This window comes from Embiotoca jacksoni, unplaced genomic scaffold, assembly GCF_022577435.1.
Source record: "Embiotoca jacksoni isolate LCO1_2020_lvr unplaced genomic scaffold, fEmbJac1.0.p SCAF_32, whole genome shotgun sequence".
Lineage (NCBI taxonomy): Eukaryota > Metazoa > Chordata > Actinopteri > Embiotocidae > Embiotoca > Embiotoca jacksoni.
The window spans coordinates 3,105,845-3,125,282 of NW_027185384.1; the positions used below are offsets into that span (position 1 = coordinate 3,105,845).

The window sequence follows — 19,438 nt, forward strand, 5'->3', positions numbered from 1 at the left end:
ATTTCACAGTTGAGGACTGTATCTTATGAGACAGTTTAATGACATATTCTGTCTTGAGAATGTGACTCAGTGTACGTTAAAACATAGAATATGTATCAGAGGGACTAATAAGGAAAACGTGACCACATCCCAAACCACACTGAATCTATGCGAGTAGTCTAAGTATGTGTTGAATTTCACCATACAGTACCATTCATCTTTCTCAACCCAAATGCTAGACTTCCTTGTCACCACCGCACAACATTCCTGTTTTCCCTCAAGAGAGTGAGAGAGAAACACAGAGAGAGGAGAACACAAGAGCGTGGTATACTAGAAGATCTGAAAGGAGAGCAGCGGAGAGAGCAACAGAATGAGACACACGGTAGAGACATAAAAAAAAAAAAAAAAATGCTTTAAAAACAGGGATAATTACAGTAAACTACAGCATAAACATGAGCGCAGAGGGGAAAAAAAAAACAAAAAACAAAAAAACTCACAACAAAAGTGGTCAAATATGGAACCATTTCATTAGCGTGTGTCTCCTCCTGTCATTGGACGGCTGGACCACAGACCAGCGCTGCGACCACAGACGGCTTCGATGCCTGGCCGTGCTTACCGCAGATACACCACTAAATGCTCACGGTGCAACCGGGCTGCTCAGCTTCTCTGCTTCTTATTGCTTTTTAGGGAAAACACACACAGACGCATTAAAATATACACACTCACTTTGATATGTAAATACGGCCCCCGAATTCTTGTTATGTAGGAACAAACTGGCAAAATCACACACAAATCACGAAAATCAAACCTCTGCAAAGCTGTGCAGGGAGAGGAAGATGGTGCTATCACTAGGCAGCTTGATGGACGGACTTTGAGAGGAACCAGGCTGTGGTTACCGTGGTCATGTCTGGAGCCACTGCCTGTTAGTGCAGCCTGTCAGCTGCACGGTGTAGCTGAATGTCAGCTCTGCCGTTTTATTACCAATTAATGAGGCAGGGCTACAGATCTGGATGTGTCTCCGGCAAACTGTGACAGCGAACACATTGATGCGACAGTTGGACACAAATCCGCAGGCAAAGATGCACAGTTCAGCTCCATGCAGCCCTATTTAAGGATATTGTGTTACAAAATGATGTTTTACTGCGTGCTTTTCCTTTCCAGGAAAATGAAACTGAATAAAATCCCATATATAAACTGTCAAGACTTATCATTTCTCAATGTAGCGATGTAAATTATGACATTTGAGAATACGTGTTTTCAAAACCTGCCTCATTATATCTCAAGCTGCTCCTGTTATATTTTGTTATAACACAGGGAAAATAAAATAGCAAATCTGGTGGAAGGAAAGAAAGTACAAATACTTCAGAGCAAATTGAGTCTTAAATTACTGAGATTTGAAAGTACTGATATTCCAAGTTGATCTCAATTCAAATCAGTGAAATAAAATCACTAACCATAATTAATAATCACTGCACATCCTTGTGTATAAAAATCCTCACACACTCTACATTCGGGAGTTATTTAACATTTATTTTTGTCTGACGCTCCTCTTTTTTCATCTGTGTGTCGGTTGTCTATCAGTCCTTCGGGCCGTCTTTCTGCAGAGATGTCCCCCTCATTTGTAACACGACTCTGCTCAGATTGAACGGTGCACTCTTTCTCCATCTGACTGACAAGACATAGCAGGTGGCAGGACCCATTCATACCCGCAGTTCAAGCAATCTGCACCGCGCTGTAACCCAAGCCCACATCCCAAACACAGATGCAAACACTGTGTGCATGCCCATACAGCGCTTATGTACACACAGACAAATATGCACACCGAACATACACAATCGCTGTGTGCACACACACTAATCCTCGGACAAACACGAACTGCACCGACACCCTCTCCTGTTGTGGCCTTTAAGCACACATCCAGATTGTCTCTGATACGAATTTTGGTTTGGATCGAATTTTCTAAAGCATAAATCAGTGTAATGAGGGAACATTTTACGAACACTGTGGAAATACATGACATTCCAAAACACACAACGACTCAGAGAGGAAACCACAGACACATGCAAACGAAAGGTCATAAAACTCACAAATTACACAAAGGGGTGAGCTAAATGAGAAACTGCAATGAACACACGTGACAGATTTTTCAAATTTGATGAATGGCTTTTTGTTTTTGCAAGTGGAGTTGTGCCATTGCACAATGATCTGTTGGGCAACGAGTGTCAGCACAAATACACACATTCATTATGCCATCTTTCAACTTGTGGATTAGGCCGGTGGGAGCCTTACCAAACACTGTGGTCAGTTCTGTGAGTCAGTGTGAGGAAGTGTAATATATTCAGATGAAAAATAGGGACACAGTTGAAAAGCAAGCCACTGCAAAACAGTGGTTTATACTATTGGAATGTGGCTGTGTGTGAGTAAAGATGAGGGTAGTTCAGTGTGTGTGTGTGTGTGTGTGTGTGTGTGTGTGTCCAAATAGAGTTGAAAAGAAGGATAACCAAAAGATATGTATCAGCTGAGCTGCAATCAAAGAGACAGGAAAAGGACACAAGAAAAAATGATAAACACACATACGCACACACAGCCTGCTGGAAGATTGTACTTAGGGTCTGCGGTGTTGTGGTTCCTTGAGAAGCGACCGAGCCGCAGGAGAGGGAGGGAGGAGGGGTAGGGAGAGGAGAACGATGAGAAACAGAGAGGGAGATGGAGGCAGACATCTCCAAAGTTGCCGCGTTGTGAGAACACCTTATAATTATCTACATCCGCTCTGTCAGCCTCAGCCCGCAGGACGGACAGATACAGCGGCAGGAAACTGAGCGCGAGACGCTCCGATGCTCGTTCACATATCAAGAGAATAAATAGAAAAACAACACACTAATGAAGCGACACACACGCAGACACCCACGAGCGTACAAACTGCACCGATTTTCAAGCAGGCACGCCCACACGCAAACACAAAAACGGGCCACGCTCACAGACGGGCTTATTATGGGGCCGAGTCCAGACTGCGTTGAGTGCGGTTCCACACCAAGTGTCTATTTTGAAGGATTGGAACCCAATTCCAGATTTCCCCGTCTCTTTCTCAGTCTCGCTCTGCGTTCCCTGCTCAGTTCCACCCATGGAGCCGGCGCGGGGCCGCGATGGCATCAGGAGGTCATACGGTAGGGCTCCATAATTACCCACGCTGAGGGTAATTATCAGGTTGTTTCACGAGACCGTTTAAGTTTTAAAGTGCCGCTCCCGGGCTCCTTTTTAAGGCAAACAAATAGGGTCAAGTTTGGTACTGCCACAGATTTTCCCCCTCATACTGTGTTTGCATTAACTGTGAGCAGTATGTGCCTCAAATGACCTTTAGGGGTCAGTGTTCCCTCTGATGGTGGAGTGTTGTACACTGATTGTGTTCAGGAATGTGATTGTGTGCAGCTACGCATTGATCCATGAGAGTGGATCATTGTTTTATCCTTGTAATTCATGTGGATACTGTATTGCTGTAGTGCAGCAAAGATAAGTGTCACTTATGAGACATTAAAATAATCTTAATGATTTCAATATGTCGAGTTTTATGCTTTCCGAGGAAACTCGGTGATGATGACTCACTTTTATCTGGAAGTCAGCCTCCCTTGATTCCTTTAATTGCACATGTCTATCAGTTGTTCACACAAGTCGACCTGCGATGAAGTGATATCAACATGTGTAATATATTTGCTAAGCGAGATTATTTTGACTTGGACTTGAGTTTCACTTTCTGCCTCGCTGTCCTTATGTTACTTGTCAAGGCGAGGAAAGTAAGCGCTATTTTAGTCTCAAGGAGAAGAGAAAATCATTAACTCTTGTGATCATCGTTCTGTCCCCATGAAGCCAGATCCTCTTTGCTGAATGTCTAACTGACCCCGCTGGGAAATCATTTACTCTGCACTTGCTCTGCTGGCTGTCCCGAGAGAGGTCATTTTATCTACCTGTCTCCATTTCTCAGTCGTTCCCTCTCACAAACTGCTCACTCTGCAGTCGTTCGCCTGTCCTTTTTTCCGGAAGAAGAGAATCACTCACTTTTGTGGGACCGTCTGTCCCTGGAGGTGCGTCTTCAGCACTCATTTGAGAATGATTTAATGGGACCCCTGTTTGTTTGAGTGCCCCAAAACCCCAGACCCTGCTGGTTCTTGCGACCGTCCTGGGAGTCAGTCTCTATTTTACTCTCTGCTGATGTGAGCGTCCCACTTACGGGCCCGGCATTCGAGTTGGACTTTTGCTGGGCGCTTGCTTGACTGTCCCTCCCAGGAGGATTCCTCCTTGGGGTTTATTTGACTTAATTACTATGCCGGCTTCACACAGGGAGAAGGGATGAGTGACACTTCACTTAACGACCAGCATCCCTTCCTTTTTGCGTCATCTACTGCATGTCTGCCAGCTTTTCCTTCATTAAACTCCTCCCCTCCGCCATCGCTACCACCACCTTCCTCCCCTTCCTCCCTCCATCCGCCACAATGTGGTTGTTGACTAAGAATTGTCTGCTGACAGACATCAAGAGAGCCTTCAAACACCTGTGGGCCCGAGACACGAGCACAGATGCCGGCGAGCAGTGACACACAAAGAAAGTGGCACACGATACACTCTCATGCCTTTACACCCTGCGTACACTCACACAGTAACACGCATATACGTACGCACACGTGCACACGCACGCACACACACACACACACACACAGCAGAGCGAGGAAACGGCAATCACACATAATTACAGAAACACTGATTTCAAAACACAATAAAAGATATGGATTTGTGAGACCATGCATACGTGCACACAACCAGGTGTCTAATTATATGAGGACAAGCAAGACCTGACACATTTCTTTGCTGCGCTAAAACACACACAAACTCACACAACAAGACACCACTTACAGTCTAAGGGGAGGAAATCACAAGAGAGGGTGTTGAGTCCTCACACCGAGACGTGGCAAGAACATTCACATTCACACACACACACACACGCACGCGCACGCACGCACACACACACACACACACACACACACACACACACACACAACAAGGCTTTGGTGTACTTTTAGCGAGAATAATTGAACATCCCCAAAAGAACGTCGATCATGACAGGCTACTCGTTCCGAGCAGACCTTCTCTCTCGGTTTGACGATACACATCCGTCACTCACGCACATCAGTCAATACAGACTTTGATGCTCGATGACATATCCTCTTGTCTCGTACTGTTGTCAGCAACATGTTCACTTGTCAGACTGAACAGTGAGGAGGATCACAAAAGGGGCAGGAGGCAACTATATTCACATTCTTTAAACAGATGGTTGTGTAAAGATGGGATGACATTTTCCCATCATGCCTAGAGGCTTGGCTTAGTGTGAACTGACATGATGAAGCCCCAGGGAGATATGACTTGGAAGCAGGTAAGTTCACCGATGATTCTCTCCAGATTTATTTTGTTCACATGGTGAATGCATGTCATCGCTCTTTGAAATCCTGCAGCGCATTAAATCAGTGCCACTGAACTCACTTATAGGTTTTCAAATGTTAAAAAGTCACACACATTTATATTTTAGATTTAGAACATATACAATCATACACGTTGGGAAGTTGACAGGGTGATAAAGGAAAATATACTACCCCTAAATTACAACTTGCACTGCATCTAAAGAATAAAGCATGTCATATAGCAGGCCTCTAAACACAAGTTATACTAAACGTCTCATCTAAAGATAGAGAGTGAATTAGTGACAAACATCATATTCACCGTCTTCAAGAGCGAAACGTGATTTTCCCTCGACATGGATTGAAATTATCTGAGGAGCCAAAGCTTTGGGGTGACAGTCAAACGCATGAGGCGACTTTCAACCACACACTCGTGTTTTCAGCTGAAAAATGACAGCAAATCAGCCCGTTCATAAATTTTCGGAGGGCATGTTTAACGAGGAAAACGGGACTAAAATAAAGAATCCAGAGACCACACTCTCAGCCATATACTTTCGGTCATGTTTTAGGACAAAGAACCACAATAGCCTCCCTCACTGACATTAAAAAGAGAAAAAACCTTCCCAAAATATGCCAAAAATGTTGCCGGTTATTTTGAGCTTGAGATGAAAAAGTCTGCGATTACAAAGAGCCTGATTTAGTGTAGGGTGTGAGAGAGGAGACGAGACACAGAGAGGGAGAGCGAGAAAGAGGGAGGAGGAGGAGAGGAAGAACCGGCGCTCCGCAGTCTCCCCTCAAAATAACACAGAAGGAGAGAGAATAACATGTTTGCCGTATACGTCAAAAACTTACACGTGCACAATATAAAAAGACAAACGAAACTCCCTGCCAGTCTCTACCAGTACGTTCGACAGCGAATAGGCGATTTAATGCACAACTATTAAATCAACATGCATTTATTTCCATTCAACAAAAAAAAAATCTCTCCAACTGTTGGATTCATTTATGAGAAGCCAAGAAACCTGCCTGGGCCCTTAAAGAGGGGCTCTGTGCCATGACCATAGCAGACACCCCCCCCACCCCTCCTCCGCCCCCCTTTTTAAGGAGTTTTTGGGACAGAAGCCATTAAAACAGAGGCTCCACTGCCTATTCAGAGCACTTAACAGGGCTGTACAGTACCAGCAGAAGGGGACAGCACGAGGGAAAAATTGGTACAGGGGCCAATATATACATTTAACTTCAGGCGAGTGCTCCTCCACAGCATATGGAACCAATCTGACCGTTCGTAAGGAGAAGAGTGAATTTCTGAGAGACAGAGGCAGAGCGAGTGGGGAAGGAGTGAGTTAATGGGAGAGAGGAATACAGAAGGTTAAAGAGAGAGTTGGATCCTGTGCGCTGACCAAGAGGCAGAGAGAGTGAATGAGACAAACATAGAGGCAGAAATAGATTCACAGAAATAGAGGAAGAAAAGGGGAATATTCAGGATAAGGAAAGAATAGATGAAAAGGAAAGCATAAAAGAACACCCACGGGCAAGAGAAATAAACTAAGGGAGCTCGCCGTGGTTAAAAGCGCCAGCTACCACGATGATCCTATAATATAACCTGGAGTCAGAGGACAGCGGAGAATGGGCTTACCCTTGTATGACAGCTTTAGCCTGGGTACGTTGTGCTTGGGCTCAACTCCTCTTCCCGGCTGCACCGCCCCGCACAGCAGCACTACAATCCCAAGCAGGTAATCCATGGTGCTGGAGTGCTGCTGGCTGGCCTCCAGACCAGGGGGCACTCACAGCCCAGACCAATGCCCCGAGATGAGTGTCTTCCGCTGGGGTACGCCGAGCCTGAAGAGTCCCTCCACGCGAGCCCTGAAAGTAGAGGTTCCAGGAGAGGGTGGGGGGGGGAAATCCTGGTTGTGCTCAGAGTGTGTCTGTGGGGAGGTGGACTCCTGTAGTGTGAAGTCGGTGGAGGGGTGCCGCTCACATGGCTCCCCGTGTGGAGGTCCAGGCTACACAGTCCCTTGGCTTATCTGTCCTCCCCCAGGTGAAGGCTCAGCCCTGCTTCAGCTTGGCGTGACTCAGATGAGAGGTAGAGGCTGTGTGAAGGTAAATCACAGCAGTTATCCACAATATCCTTTTTCTAGAGGTCTTTTTAATTGATCTTTTTCTGTCTTCTAGCTTCTTCTCTTTGAGCAGACACTCACAGCAACCCTCTAATCCTTGTGTGCAGCTCCACCAGACTGCGAGAGAGAGAGAGAGAGAGAGGGAGAGAGAGAGAGAGAGAGAGAGAGAGAGAGAGAGCTACACCATCCACAAGAAGGGAAGGGAGGGGAGGGGAGGAAGAGCAGCTGAGAGAGAGGGAGTGCTGGATAGAGAGAGGGGGAGGCGGTATGACTGGAGAGCAGCGATGAAGCCAGTGTTGTGGATAGGGACGATTGTGAATGGTCAGGGTTTTATAGTGTTGCCTCTTCCGCCTTTTTCCTTTTTTGTTCATCATCAATATTTCACTTCCTTTATTCTAATATCTCTTAGAACAAAACTCTTTCAGTTCCTCTGCCTTTCTGTCCTTCTCTCTCTCTCTGGCCATTTAATTCAGAGTTTATTTTCTGAGTGCCCCTATCGAGTGATAGGTTGGTGGGAGTTTCCTTATCTAAAGGGTGTCATGATAGACGGTGTCATATGAGATTTAGAGAGATTATATATGGTTATAGTCCCCTTCAGAGAAATTTATGACTTTTGATAACAGGCTACATAAATCAAAATGACTTATATTTGACCCTCAGTTTGTGTTTTTTCATCCAGAGGCTGCAAAAGACTTCTATGATGTCTGTGCTGTCCATTGTTGTCTGCAGGTTTGTGTCCTAATTCAGTGGAGGCTTTTTTCTTTTAATAAGAAAATTCTTGTGAATGGTTGGATCCAAATTATGTAAATTCTGCACTTCTCTGGTTAAAGTTATTCCATGTCAAACATTGAAAAGTTATTTATTTTTTGACATTGACAAAGAAAAGCATACCACAAGGTCTATTTAGGGACCCTTTTGGAACTTCTTAATTACAATCTTCTTACAACACTTGATATGCTGTGCCAAATTCAGCATGAGGGCAAATTGTGTGATTATTTGCTGAAAAAAAAAAAAAAAAAAAGTGAAAATATACTTTTAGATAACGGCAGGCGAGTGTCCAATAAAATATTATCTTTTAAAATCTAAATGTACAGCAAATAACAGGATCTTTGTGTCAAAACTTGGGGTTGAAGTAGGTTAGGGATGTTGGTAAGAGTTGAGCTGGATGGCGGAGATGAAGAAAAGCAGACATGGTCATGGGAAAAGTGGAGAAAAATAAATCAGGACCAGACAACACTTAACAACAGTGTCTAATTTCTATAATAGGCATGAAAGCCCCACCTTTAAAAAAAAGTACATTAAAAGGGGGATTACTTTAAAAAGGCCATTCTTTAATGTTGAAATGGATTTTGTATTAATTTCTAATATTTTTTTCCCCTCAGATCAGAATATTAATTTACATATTTTTCAGAGGAATATTGTAAATAATTCACAAGTCACAATTTTCCCACACATAGCGCAGCCTTTGAGTGTGTTTTTGATGGTGAAGGGGAACACATGCTGGTAGTTAACCTGTATCGTCTGAGACGGATCCTGTCTCTGGTAAAGTCATTCACATCGGCAAGGCAGGTCAACAATACCCCCCTCCTCTTAACCCCTGCCAGCCCCTGCAGGTGCTGGTGTGTGTGTGTGTGTGTGTGTGTGTGTGTGTGTGTGTGTGTGTGTGTGCGTGTGTCAGTGGGAACCTCCTGTTTCCTCTGAGGGGTGAGACAGCAGTGGTGAGGTGATAAAAGCTTTGATAAACAGGAGTGCTGATGTGTCAACTCACACACCTCAAGACACTAAAAGAAAACAATCTGAAAACAGGGCTGGTGTGGTGAACATGCCAAGTGTGTGCTTGTGATATAAGGGCGCCCGTATATCTCAGCACTTCCACATGCCTCATGTTTTGAAGCTATTGTTGCTGTATCATAAAGCATATCCGATCTGACATTTTAAGTGTATTTGTGGGTTATATTAGTGTCACATTTTTGAACAAGGTTTTTGAGAAAGAGTGGTACCATCCTTAAATACAAGATTATTACAACTTGGATTGTATTTTTATAGTTTCAATCTTCAAACCTATTGAGAAAAATAACTAAGTCGGCTGTTGTCATCTGACAGGGTGAGATATTAGTGCAAAACCCCAGTTTAACAAGTTATTCAGAGGAGAAAATGAAGGAAAGCAGTGAAATTAATCACCCAGCTGTCCATTATAAATGTCCATCATGCTTTTTTTGAGCTACCATATTCACCGCAGGAGTCGGCACTAAGTGGTCATATTAGGGATTACTAAAACATTTTATTTATTTATTTTATTTTTTAAATCTAGGAGTGTTCCTTTCAGTTTTACCTCTAAATAAATTTGGTCTCTTTGGTTGACCTGTTTACAATCTGTGTTATCATGACATTGCTCAGGTTTTGTGCCTCATCAGTCTTGTTTTTAGCATTGTCACATCAGTTTAGGGTGAGTCCAAAAGTATAATATTGTAAAACAGAGTTGTGGCCAGAGCTAACAAAACAAAACCCAGGCAGTAATAAACAGTAATTTTCCTTTGAGTCATCTGTCCATCTGTGATGCTGATGGAACTGATCAGATTCAAATCAAAGTGATTTACTGTTTGTGTGTTTACAGTCCTTCCATCTGTTTCGGTCGGTCTGAGAGAATATTGATGTGTGTGTCTGCACGCATTCGAGTCTTCCATTGTGCACTCACTTCCACAACCGTGGCGTCCCCAGACTCGTATTTCATCACCCCTTTAGTCTAAACAGCCTTTCTAGCTGTTTACTCAAAACAAAACGATGTGAGGACAGACGCACGAAAGTGCCCTCCTCTCCCACTCAGCCTATCTCCATCGACCTCTGTCTCGCTCCTCTTATCTGCATTAGCCAAACTAACAGCGGAACCGGCTACCTGCATCGATCCCCACTGCTGGAGTGAGATGTTCTGGAACACGCCCTTATGGCTTGCCCTTTAGGGAGTGCAGCAACAGCCCGACCTATCGTTGGCGATCTATTTGCGACATCCCCTGGCACCCCGGCAGCGGCCCTGAGTAATGACGACTTAATAAATGGTGACACGCCGTTGGCGGTGGAATGAGATGCCCATTGACAAGGAGCTTCCAGAGGCTTTCAGCGCCTGTTGGTAAAAATAGAAGAGGACACGGGACACCCTGCTTATGAGGACACAGCGAATAAGTGATAGGCGTCAGACAGGTCTGTGTGTGCGTGGCGAGTGTCAATGTGGTGTCACTGATATGATGCTGTATCTTCATCCGGTGGTATGGGAAGTGCTGTTAATGTTCTGTGTGTTGGAGAAAATGATTATGGTAACGTCACCCCAGATTTCTATGCTACAGAGAACATCGGAAATGTCCCACCCTGTACTTGTCACACGTTGCCCTTTGACCTCTTCTCTTCTTTAGCACATGTCCACCAACCGCCCTGCTCATATCCCAGCTGACCTCCTGTTCCTGAGGCCAATGCCACTGAGAATAACTGGTTGGCGTCTCGATAAAAGACACACAAAGTTCAAGGTACGATCAGCCATCATTTCCTTGATACTGTAGGAGTTGCTCTTCTTATTCACTTCCTGTTCGCAAGCACCAGCTCCCTTTCCATGTAAGTAGAGGTCACGCAGTAGTCCCTTACTCAGCACATGACATATCCAGGAAACAAAGAGGGAAGGGTCAGGAAAGATGGGAGGGGGGATCGAGGAAGAACAGTAGCGGGTGGTGGGAGTTATGACAGAGCAGCGTTTCCTTTTGGTTGCTGGTGAACCGCTAACCAAGGCTGCTTATTTCACAAGCAACGGAGAGTACGGTCAGTGTGGTGTACATTTTCATGTTATGCACATTAGAGGGAGGAAGGGGGGCACCCGCGATCATTTGACACCCTAAAAGATACAGTAACAGATAAAAAGTGAGGAAAGGAACGTGAAACTGTAAAATATCAACCTAAGTTATACTGACAATATTTATTGCACAAGGGAGGACGAGAAGTTAAGAAGATAACGATGCGACTCTGGGCTTTTTCATCAGACGCATTTGGCCGTACAAAAAGGAAAACCACTCAGTATGTCACCAGTTGCACAAGCGGTACATCACAATGAAACATTTACCTAAACATGTGGGCATGGGAACGGAACGAAAAAGGAAAAAAAAAACTCCATCTGTGAAGGCAATCATTACTGTAACTGTAAACCTGTCTCTGTGACAGCTATACAATGAGCTACATATCACAGTATATGAAGCCTGAAACTATGTCTCCATAACCATGTGAAAGTGACACTTCAGAGTTTCTAATATTCCTAAACTCCAGACAAAGAGAATATTTCAAACAGAAGAAGACATCTGGAATGTGATAGAAAACGGTTAACACGGTTAAGTGAAGAAATCATCCCCCTATACTTCCTCTGCTCTGTCAAGTGCAGGCACCTGTTTCTGCACTTGCATGCTCTTTTTGACCTGCTCTCACTCTTCAAACAAAGTGGTGGTTTCATTAAAACTCCATTCTAGAGCTCATTAACAATGCTCCCTCTACACCAGAAGAGCCCGACCCTGGTGGAGGGAAATGGGAGGTTTCCCTCCATTTCATCGCTTCTCGAAAGGTCATAGGTTGGCCTCCAGGTTTACAATGGGGTCACGCAACCCCATCGTGTGCATGACGGGGCTTGGGTAATCCTTTTTTTGCAAGGCCGTCCGCCGACACATACACGCAGTTTCCTGTGTGCACATGCAGTTTCCGCATCCACTCAGGAGAAGTACGGGAATCGGAGCATAAATAAACAAAAGTGGAAGCACATTGCACCATGGGAAAGAAAACATTACCGAGCTGTAACATCTGTTGCAACGAGGACTGGTTGAAGGCAAGTTGTCGGGTGTATTTATTCGTTGCTGATACATTTCCATCCATCTTCTGGGGACGGAAGTCTCCCGCGGAGCACCGCCTCACACAGATGTGTCCAATCTATTCATATGATGACGCTGGTACGAGGCAGATCGGGAACCGCTTACAGGAAGGAAGGAAGTTTGACTGAAACGTAACACTGATTCATAAAATCTGATCGTTTCCTGCTGAGACTGCCTGGTGACGCTGACGTGGGGGAGGAGGACGGAGGAGTTGTTTTGTCTGACATTATCTCGCGCGCACTTGTTGAGCAACAATGTAACCACGTCCACAGCAGAGATGTAATCTCTCCTTCTGAAGTATTAATATAATTACATGTGAAAACAACTGGCTTTCAAAAGGAGAGCAGCTGAACAACAAGAACGATGTTGCAGATGAATGACTGAGCGACTCTCAAGTCAGTGATGAAAGACTTCTAACTTGTTTAAGTCCAAAGGAAGCTCATCATGAAGCATCACTGATGCGGAAAGGAGCAATTGAAATTTTAAAGCGAGGGGGGAGTGGACTAATCCCAGATCCGAAGGATGCCTTTAAATTGTATGCATATGTAAATGCGAAACGCACCATTTGCGAATGAGGGTTTGTTGGGGGAAAACTTAAGTCCGCAGTCGAGAACAGCGGAGAAGCTCATTATTCCTACTATATAGTTAAATCAGGGAGCTTATCGGCCTCTAAGAAATTGTCTCTCCCTCACCCCGTCCAACTACACCCACAGTCAAAGTGAAAAGGGCTTCTGACAGATCTCTCAAAGAGCATTAGCTTCTCTGCTCGGTTGCTGATAATAAAGTGCAACCCAATTGAGTGGTAGGGATTTGTTTAGGTGTGGGAGTAATGATGAGACTAAAAGCATTACAGTGAGACTTTGTTTATGCCATGTCCACTCTAATTCAGATTAGGTTTGAAAAAGCCAATTTAGTTTCACTTTTTCTTTTTACATTTTCTTGGAGTTGCTCACAACAAAACACCAATAAATGAATTTCTCGTTTTGCAATGGATGAATGTGGACGAATAAATCCGGCATTTCATTATTAGAAACATGGCTGACGTTGTCTACTTTCAGACTGAAATAGTTCTGTCAGCTGACACCTCTCATTTGTCTTGTATTTCAGAATGCAGCTATCAACATTGGTATTTAGTGCAACCATAAAACAATTATATTTTCATACTTGTACAGCCTTCTGACACCAGCAACTAAAATATCACCAACATTTTGTAACATCACCAGTTTTAGGTGAATGGAAATACATAAACATGTAGCATTTAAAAACTTTAAACCCTACTTTAGAGCTTAAACTAGCCTTTATTTTGATTCGCAATTAACCTGTTGATTATCATATATGTTAACTGCTTAAAAGTTGGGTACAAAAAAGGTCAAACACAGTAAACTACGGCTACTTGGCTTAAGGAAAACAGTGATATTTGACAGACGGACCAATGGACATCAGAAAGAAAGACTACTATTTTGCATTTATGTTTGAGAAGCCGAGTAAGATTGCACGACAATAGTATTCTTAGGATGTTTTTCATGGGGTTTTGCTGTCATTTGATAACCATAAAGTTCCACAGTAAAAGTATGATGTTAATGTTTGTAAATGGAACTTGGATTTGATTATTGATGACTTGTATTGGTTGTTGCTCGTAGCTTATTGACTCATTGGGATTTCAAGTATCTAAATAGGAAATGAAACGCGTGCAAGACCTGTAAGTTTCAAAAACATGAATGGAAAATACTGACAAAAAAAATAAATGCACCTGAACTTCAACTCACTTTTGCATATGTACCGACAAAATACCAAACAGATGTCCAAACACAAATCTCATGTCTGGAATGCTGTTGGCCCCCCCCCATCATATTTCATACATACCAAGTTAGGTATCAACATCTATACCAACTAACATCTTCTCCAACCATAAACAGCTTATGTATCCATGGCTGTGTCACACGATCCAAGAATGCGACGGCGATGAAGAATAGGACCTGTATATGAGTCTTCATAAATTTCTCCTGTCAGGAGGAAATTCTCAGTATTTTGTCTCTCTATGTCTGCGAGGCTGACAGTGCAGGAACAGTGACACAGCACTCCATCCAGCTCTTCTATTAAATATTTACACGCTTGTGAAACATATAAAACTAACCGCCGGTGCTCGCATTACCACGCAGCAGAGGAGTCAGATTTAATACGGCTCACATTCGCTTCCAAGAATATGTGTGTTAAATAAGGGGACATGGAGAGAGACAGGACAGATAGACAGATACAGACACCGCCTGCATTTATGGTGCTGAGTGAGTGTGTAATAGTCAATTGGGAGCTTTTTTCAATCTTTTTTTTTAGTCAAACAGAAGCGTACAATCCCACATGAGGAAGCTTCACTTCTAACTTTCTGTCTCAAACTATTTTATTCAATACATATCTGACTTATTTAACAGGTTATGTGCAGAAAAGTTAGCCGAGGGATTCCCGCTGGCACATTATTTCCTGCTTCCATCAGGAATGTGGTTTTAATTTTAAAGAGAACCATAATTCAAAATGCAATGCATGACTCAGTGGATTTAATATCAGTCTTATTATCTTTGAGGGCTGGCAGATCCCTCAATAATATAATTACTTGTCAGTGTTGCACAGTATAACGAATGAATAATTAATTTCCAGCAATAACATTACAGTCACTAAATTTGATTTGGTTAAATGAGGTATTTTAAGCACCCCTCCTCAAGATATATGGATGTATTGTGTATGAATTAAACAAAAACACGTTACCCCCATCTTCTAAAGTATCATTAGCTGCTTCCCATCACACAGCACATAGATTTATTCCTGTTAAATGGGAGTTTTTCCTTTCCACTGCCACAGGTTTTTCTCCCTTTAAAGGGGAGTTTTTTTCCTCGCTTATGTGGGAATTGTTGAATTCCTCTGTATAATGTTGTAACGTTCTGTTGTAAGGGCTCTACTATGTTAAGTGCCTTGAAATAACCTGTGTTGTGATTTGTCACTATATGAAAAAAATTTAATTGAATGACTTATTTTTTTCTTCCCACTAAATAAGTATTTTCAGGTCTTCTATTCAAGACTGAACAGAATATTGGATTTTTACAATGTTGTTCATTAAATTCATTTTTACATCTTATGTTTATTTACAGGGTAAAAGAAGTGAGTTACCTTCATTTTCAGGAGCAGGAGAAAAAACACCTGTCAATTTGGGGTGTGTAACAAATACATTGTTTAAGAAGTGGAAAAAAAATCACTGCTTTCAGGGAGTAAAAAAGAAAGTGATAATGTTCCTTTTGAAATGGATGAATGAAGACAATATTTTCTTTCATGAGTAGCAAGCTCAACATTGATCACTACAGTATGACTCCAGCGAAAGCTATATGCAAGTAAAATAATAAAGTTGTTTTATTTTGCCTGCCAAATGTCTCCTTTAATATAACGTGTTGTGGCATGTGGGCGACTCATAGCCACCACATATTTCTCTGCCGTGATTTTCTCCAGCTGTGTGAACAGGCTAACACATCCACGCCAAGGGAAAAGCATTCTGTGTTTTATCAAGAGACCGAAACTCATCTCAGACACACAGCAGCCTTTAGCACCAAACGTTTTCACCTCTCATCACTTAACTTTGTTTTTTCTCGAGATAAAAACCATACTCCCAAACTGAGTTATGGCCCCTCCGTTTTTAACCTTTTAGCCGTAATTACCTTTTTGTGTTTATTGTCTCAGCCCTCTCTCAAAACCATTACCACAATATTATCAGTTCAGATTTATCAGGGCTCATAATGCAACCTCGGGAAACTTCAAGCAACCTTTGAGCACCAGTCTGTGTGGGGGAAGTGGTTCGTGTCTGTCACCTTTAACTTTCTTATGAGACCCCATGTCATGTAACCCTGAGAACAAAACTGTCATGTACTCTCTATTCATTACTGGCCAGACAAAGTCCTCGTATTCTGCTGGCTTTACAACATTCATATAAAGCACTGGGTGAATACAAACCATCTGTGTAAACACAGACTTCTGACAGGCGTGTATGCTGAGGGATGAGTCCCACCTGTATACAAGCACAAAGCCTCTGCAAAAGTCTCTCGGGCGTCTGCAGTGGCAATGTACCTTCAAATATAAAAGTCACACTCGTGCAGAGTCCCGTTTCATACCTAGGAGAGGTCGTTCCTGATAAGAGCAATGACTGAAATGACTCACTCCAATTCGACGAGGGATAATTGAAGGACAAGCTGCCATGTTAATGAAGGATATATCCTGCCATCTCCTCTCTCTAGTGCAATCACCCACTCACAAATTGATGTTTCACATTCGCTGTCCCTTAGACACCTTGTAAATCAAGTATAATTGACAGACAGAAGTGATGAAATGCAAAGCCGTGCAGCTAAATGACTCCATCAAAGCAGCTCCATTAAAACCTCCTACACTCCGCTGTAGTGGAAAGCATGTTTTAGATGTACATATATAAAAGTGATGTTTGAAAAAGAAGATGACTGTACAGCAACAATTTAATGTGAGGTTTTGGGATTGAGCCAACATTACGTTCAATGAAAGTCTGTGTACATCCAACTCTTTCATACCGATAGTAAAAAGTGCAGTGACTGCACCAGAAAGTCCACAACAAATACATTCACTTTGAGGTTTGGGGATGTATAGACGACTTGCATGGTTAGTTCTTACACTAATGTAGCTGGCAAGCTAATCGCGAACACATCTACTAGACAGGAGCGTGCTACAGCAAGTTGTTCTTTATCGCTTTTCAAGCTTCTTTCTATTTTCTCCGTACTGGGCTTTTTACTGCATTTTGTCCTCAGGATTGAACGCCATATTTTCCAAATAAAGAGGATTGAATCGAGAAAAGAATTGTCCTGGGCTAGCCAGATGCTCATTGAAAAGGAACATTTGTACCATCATCCCCCGTCTGCCGACCTTTTTTGTGAAGCAGTTTGTCCTCAACAGAGGAGGTTCAATGAAAGTGAACACAGCACTAATAACTGACAATAGCTTCTTCCATTTTGTTCTCTGCATTTCCTCAAAGGTCAGCACGGTCAGGATGGCTGGCTACTGGTCAACAATGTGAACAATGCACTTCAACGTTGCACTTGCAAAATTCTGCAACTTTAAATATTGCCATTATCAAGATCTGAAACTATAATGGAATATATCTGTGTGCTACAACATGGTTATTTTCATTTCCACGAGAAAAGGAACAAACAAAAAAACAAAAAAATCCCTTTTAGAGTTCTCTTAAAGGATTCACCAGCATCTGTCAGAATCCAGTTTCCCAGGAGGAAAAAAAAAAAGTTACTTCTCATCTCTTCATCCACACTCTTCAATCCTTTAAGATGTAAAAGGAATCCCTTCCTTCAACGGCTTTCCCTGACAGACTGCAGGCCTGGAGCCTTTCTGTTCCACGTCTCAACTCGGACTATTAAACCGGCGGACAGACGGATTCAAAGCACTGTCCACAGGGTGATTAGGTTTCATTATGGCAAATGAAACACCCCATTAGTCTTCACTGACTTATAATAAAGGTCTATAAAAAACAAGTCTCCATGACTTATATATACAAAAAAAAAAGACTGTCTAGAGATCACGAGGAATGACCGTGACTTCTGAGGATTCCTATTTTGACCAAAGAAAACCAGAAAAACAAAGATGAGAGGAGGAAGAGGAGGGAAAGAATATAAATGTCAGCAGTTTGTGTCGGAACAAAAGACCTTGTTAGAATAAATAAGTCAGTGTGTCATTTGTAGGCTCTGTTCGACCGGCACAGCACAGTCCATCTGGGACCTGAGAGAACATTTCTAAAGCTCTGGCATACAAATCCAGCTTGAACAGCCTGGCATCTGGCAAATTAGGGAGAGAAACACAATTAATTTACAGGACACATATTGAGTTGTGGTTTGCTGCATTACTCAATGTCACAAATAGGCACTTTCTTTCCCCTGTTAAAGTGCTGACAATGCAGAGGCAGCCGATAGTCATCAAATCCCCATGTCCAAAACACAACCCACAGCGCACTTTGCAACACAGGGCAGTTTGTTTGGACAGTTTGCCGGAAATTCTGTTATCACTGCGAGTCCAGAGATGAACGCGGGGAGGGTGGACGGAGGGTGGAAGGGTTTGTAGGGGCGGGAACGCATTGGAAAAAATCAAGTTGGATGGTGGCCTCCAGCTGAGGCTGTCTGGCAAGAGATCAGTCTCATTCCTCTCCAGTCGGAGGCTCCTTTTCTCTGACCCGTCAATCCCGATGTCTCGGAGAACTGACGCAAGAAATGCTTGAAAAAACAGCCTGTGTTCCTGCTGGTGAGAACTGGGCAAAGCTCGCTACACGCAGTCCTAAACACACATCATGCAAGGGCATACACAGGCTTACTGTACTCGAGCCATCATGTGTTTCAGTAGGGACAGCCAACATGATAATGTACAGAAGAGTGTGTGTGTGTGTGTGTGTGTGTGTGTGTGTGTGTGTGTGTGTGTGTGTGTGGGTGTGTGTGTGTTGGTTGGTTGGTTGGTGATAAAAAAGAAAAGATTAAGATGATACTGATGTATTAAGTGTCACAAACAGCTGTATTGCTGTATTTCTGGCACTGAGTCACGCCTTTGAACTGAAGCCTTTGTGATAACTGTAAAACAAGATGTAGAGCACTGACAGCATAAGAAACCACATAAGTCACCTGAGCAGTGAATGGAGCATAATGGTGCACTGTTCAAATTAGCACTGCTTTTTCTTCAGCTACAATCATCTTAAAAAAAAAAAAAATGCCCTGAAGCCTGCAGTCTTTTCAGAGCTTCATATCAACACTCAACTCATTGATAAAGCATCATTCAGTCCAAGTTGTTTTTTTTTTTACACATTTGTCTGCATTCAAATGGAGCAAAAGACAAAAAAAAAAAAAAAAAACTTGTATGTGCAACTGTTTCCTCCAATAAAATCACAAGTTTCCCGGCTGGTGGCACTGTGGTTCACCAATCACCTCAGGCATAGAAACTCTTTACATCCTGTTTTTCCTGTGCCAGC

The 19,438-nt window shown here is 42.9% G+C and overlaps 2 protein-coding genes across 2 annotated transcripts in view; both read right to left on the bottom strand.

Annotated features, from left to right (window-relative positions):
* sema3aa (sema domain, immunoglobulin domain (Ig), short basic domain, secreted, (semaphorin) 3Aa) overlaps nucleotides 1-7,649 on the bottom strand; it is a 33,757-nt gene extending 26,108 nt beyond the window's left edge. Inside the window, exon 1 of the mRNA XM_069164796.1 lies at nucleotides 7,054-7,649. Coding sequence (XP_069020897.1) covers nucleotides 7,054-7,159 — 106 coding nt within the window. The 5' untranslated portion in view covers nucleotides 7,160-7,649. The remainder of the gene's footprint in view (nucleotides 1-7,053) is intronic.
* Nucleotides 7,650-8,612: 963 nt separating this feature from the next.
* The window catches only part of tspan11 (tetraspanin 11), an 83,090-nt gene continuing 72,264 nt past the window's right edge, over nucleotides 8,613-19,438 (bottom strand). Inside the window, exon 8 of the mRNA XM_069164948.1 lies at nucleotides 8,613-8,695. Coding sequence (XP_069021049.1) covers nucleotides 8,672-8,695 — 24 coding nt within the window. The 3' untranslated portion in view covers nucleotides 8,613-8,671. The remainder of the gene's footprint in view (nucleotides 8,696-19,438) is intronic.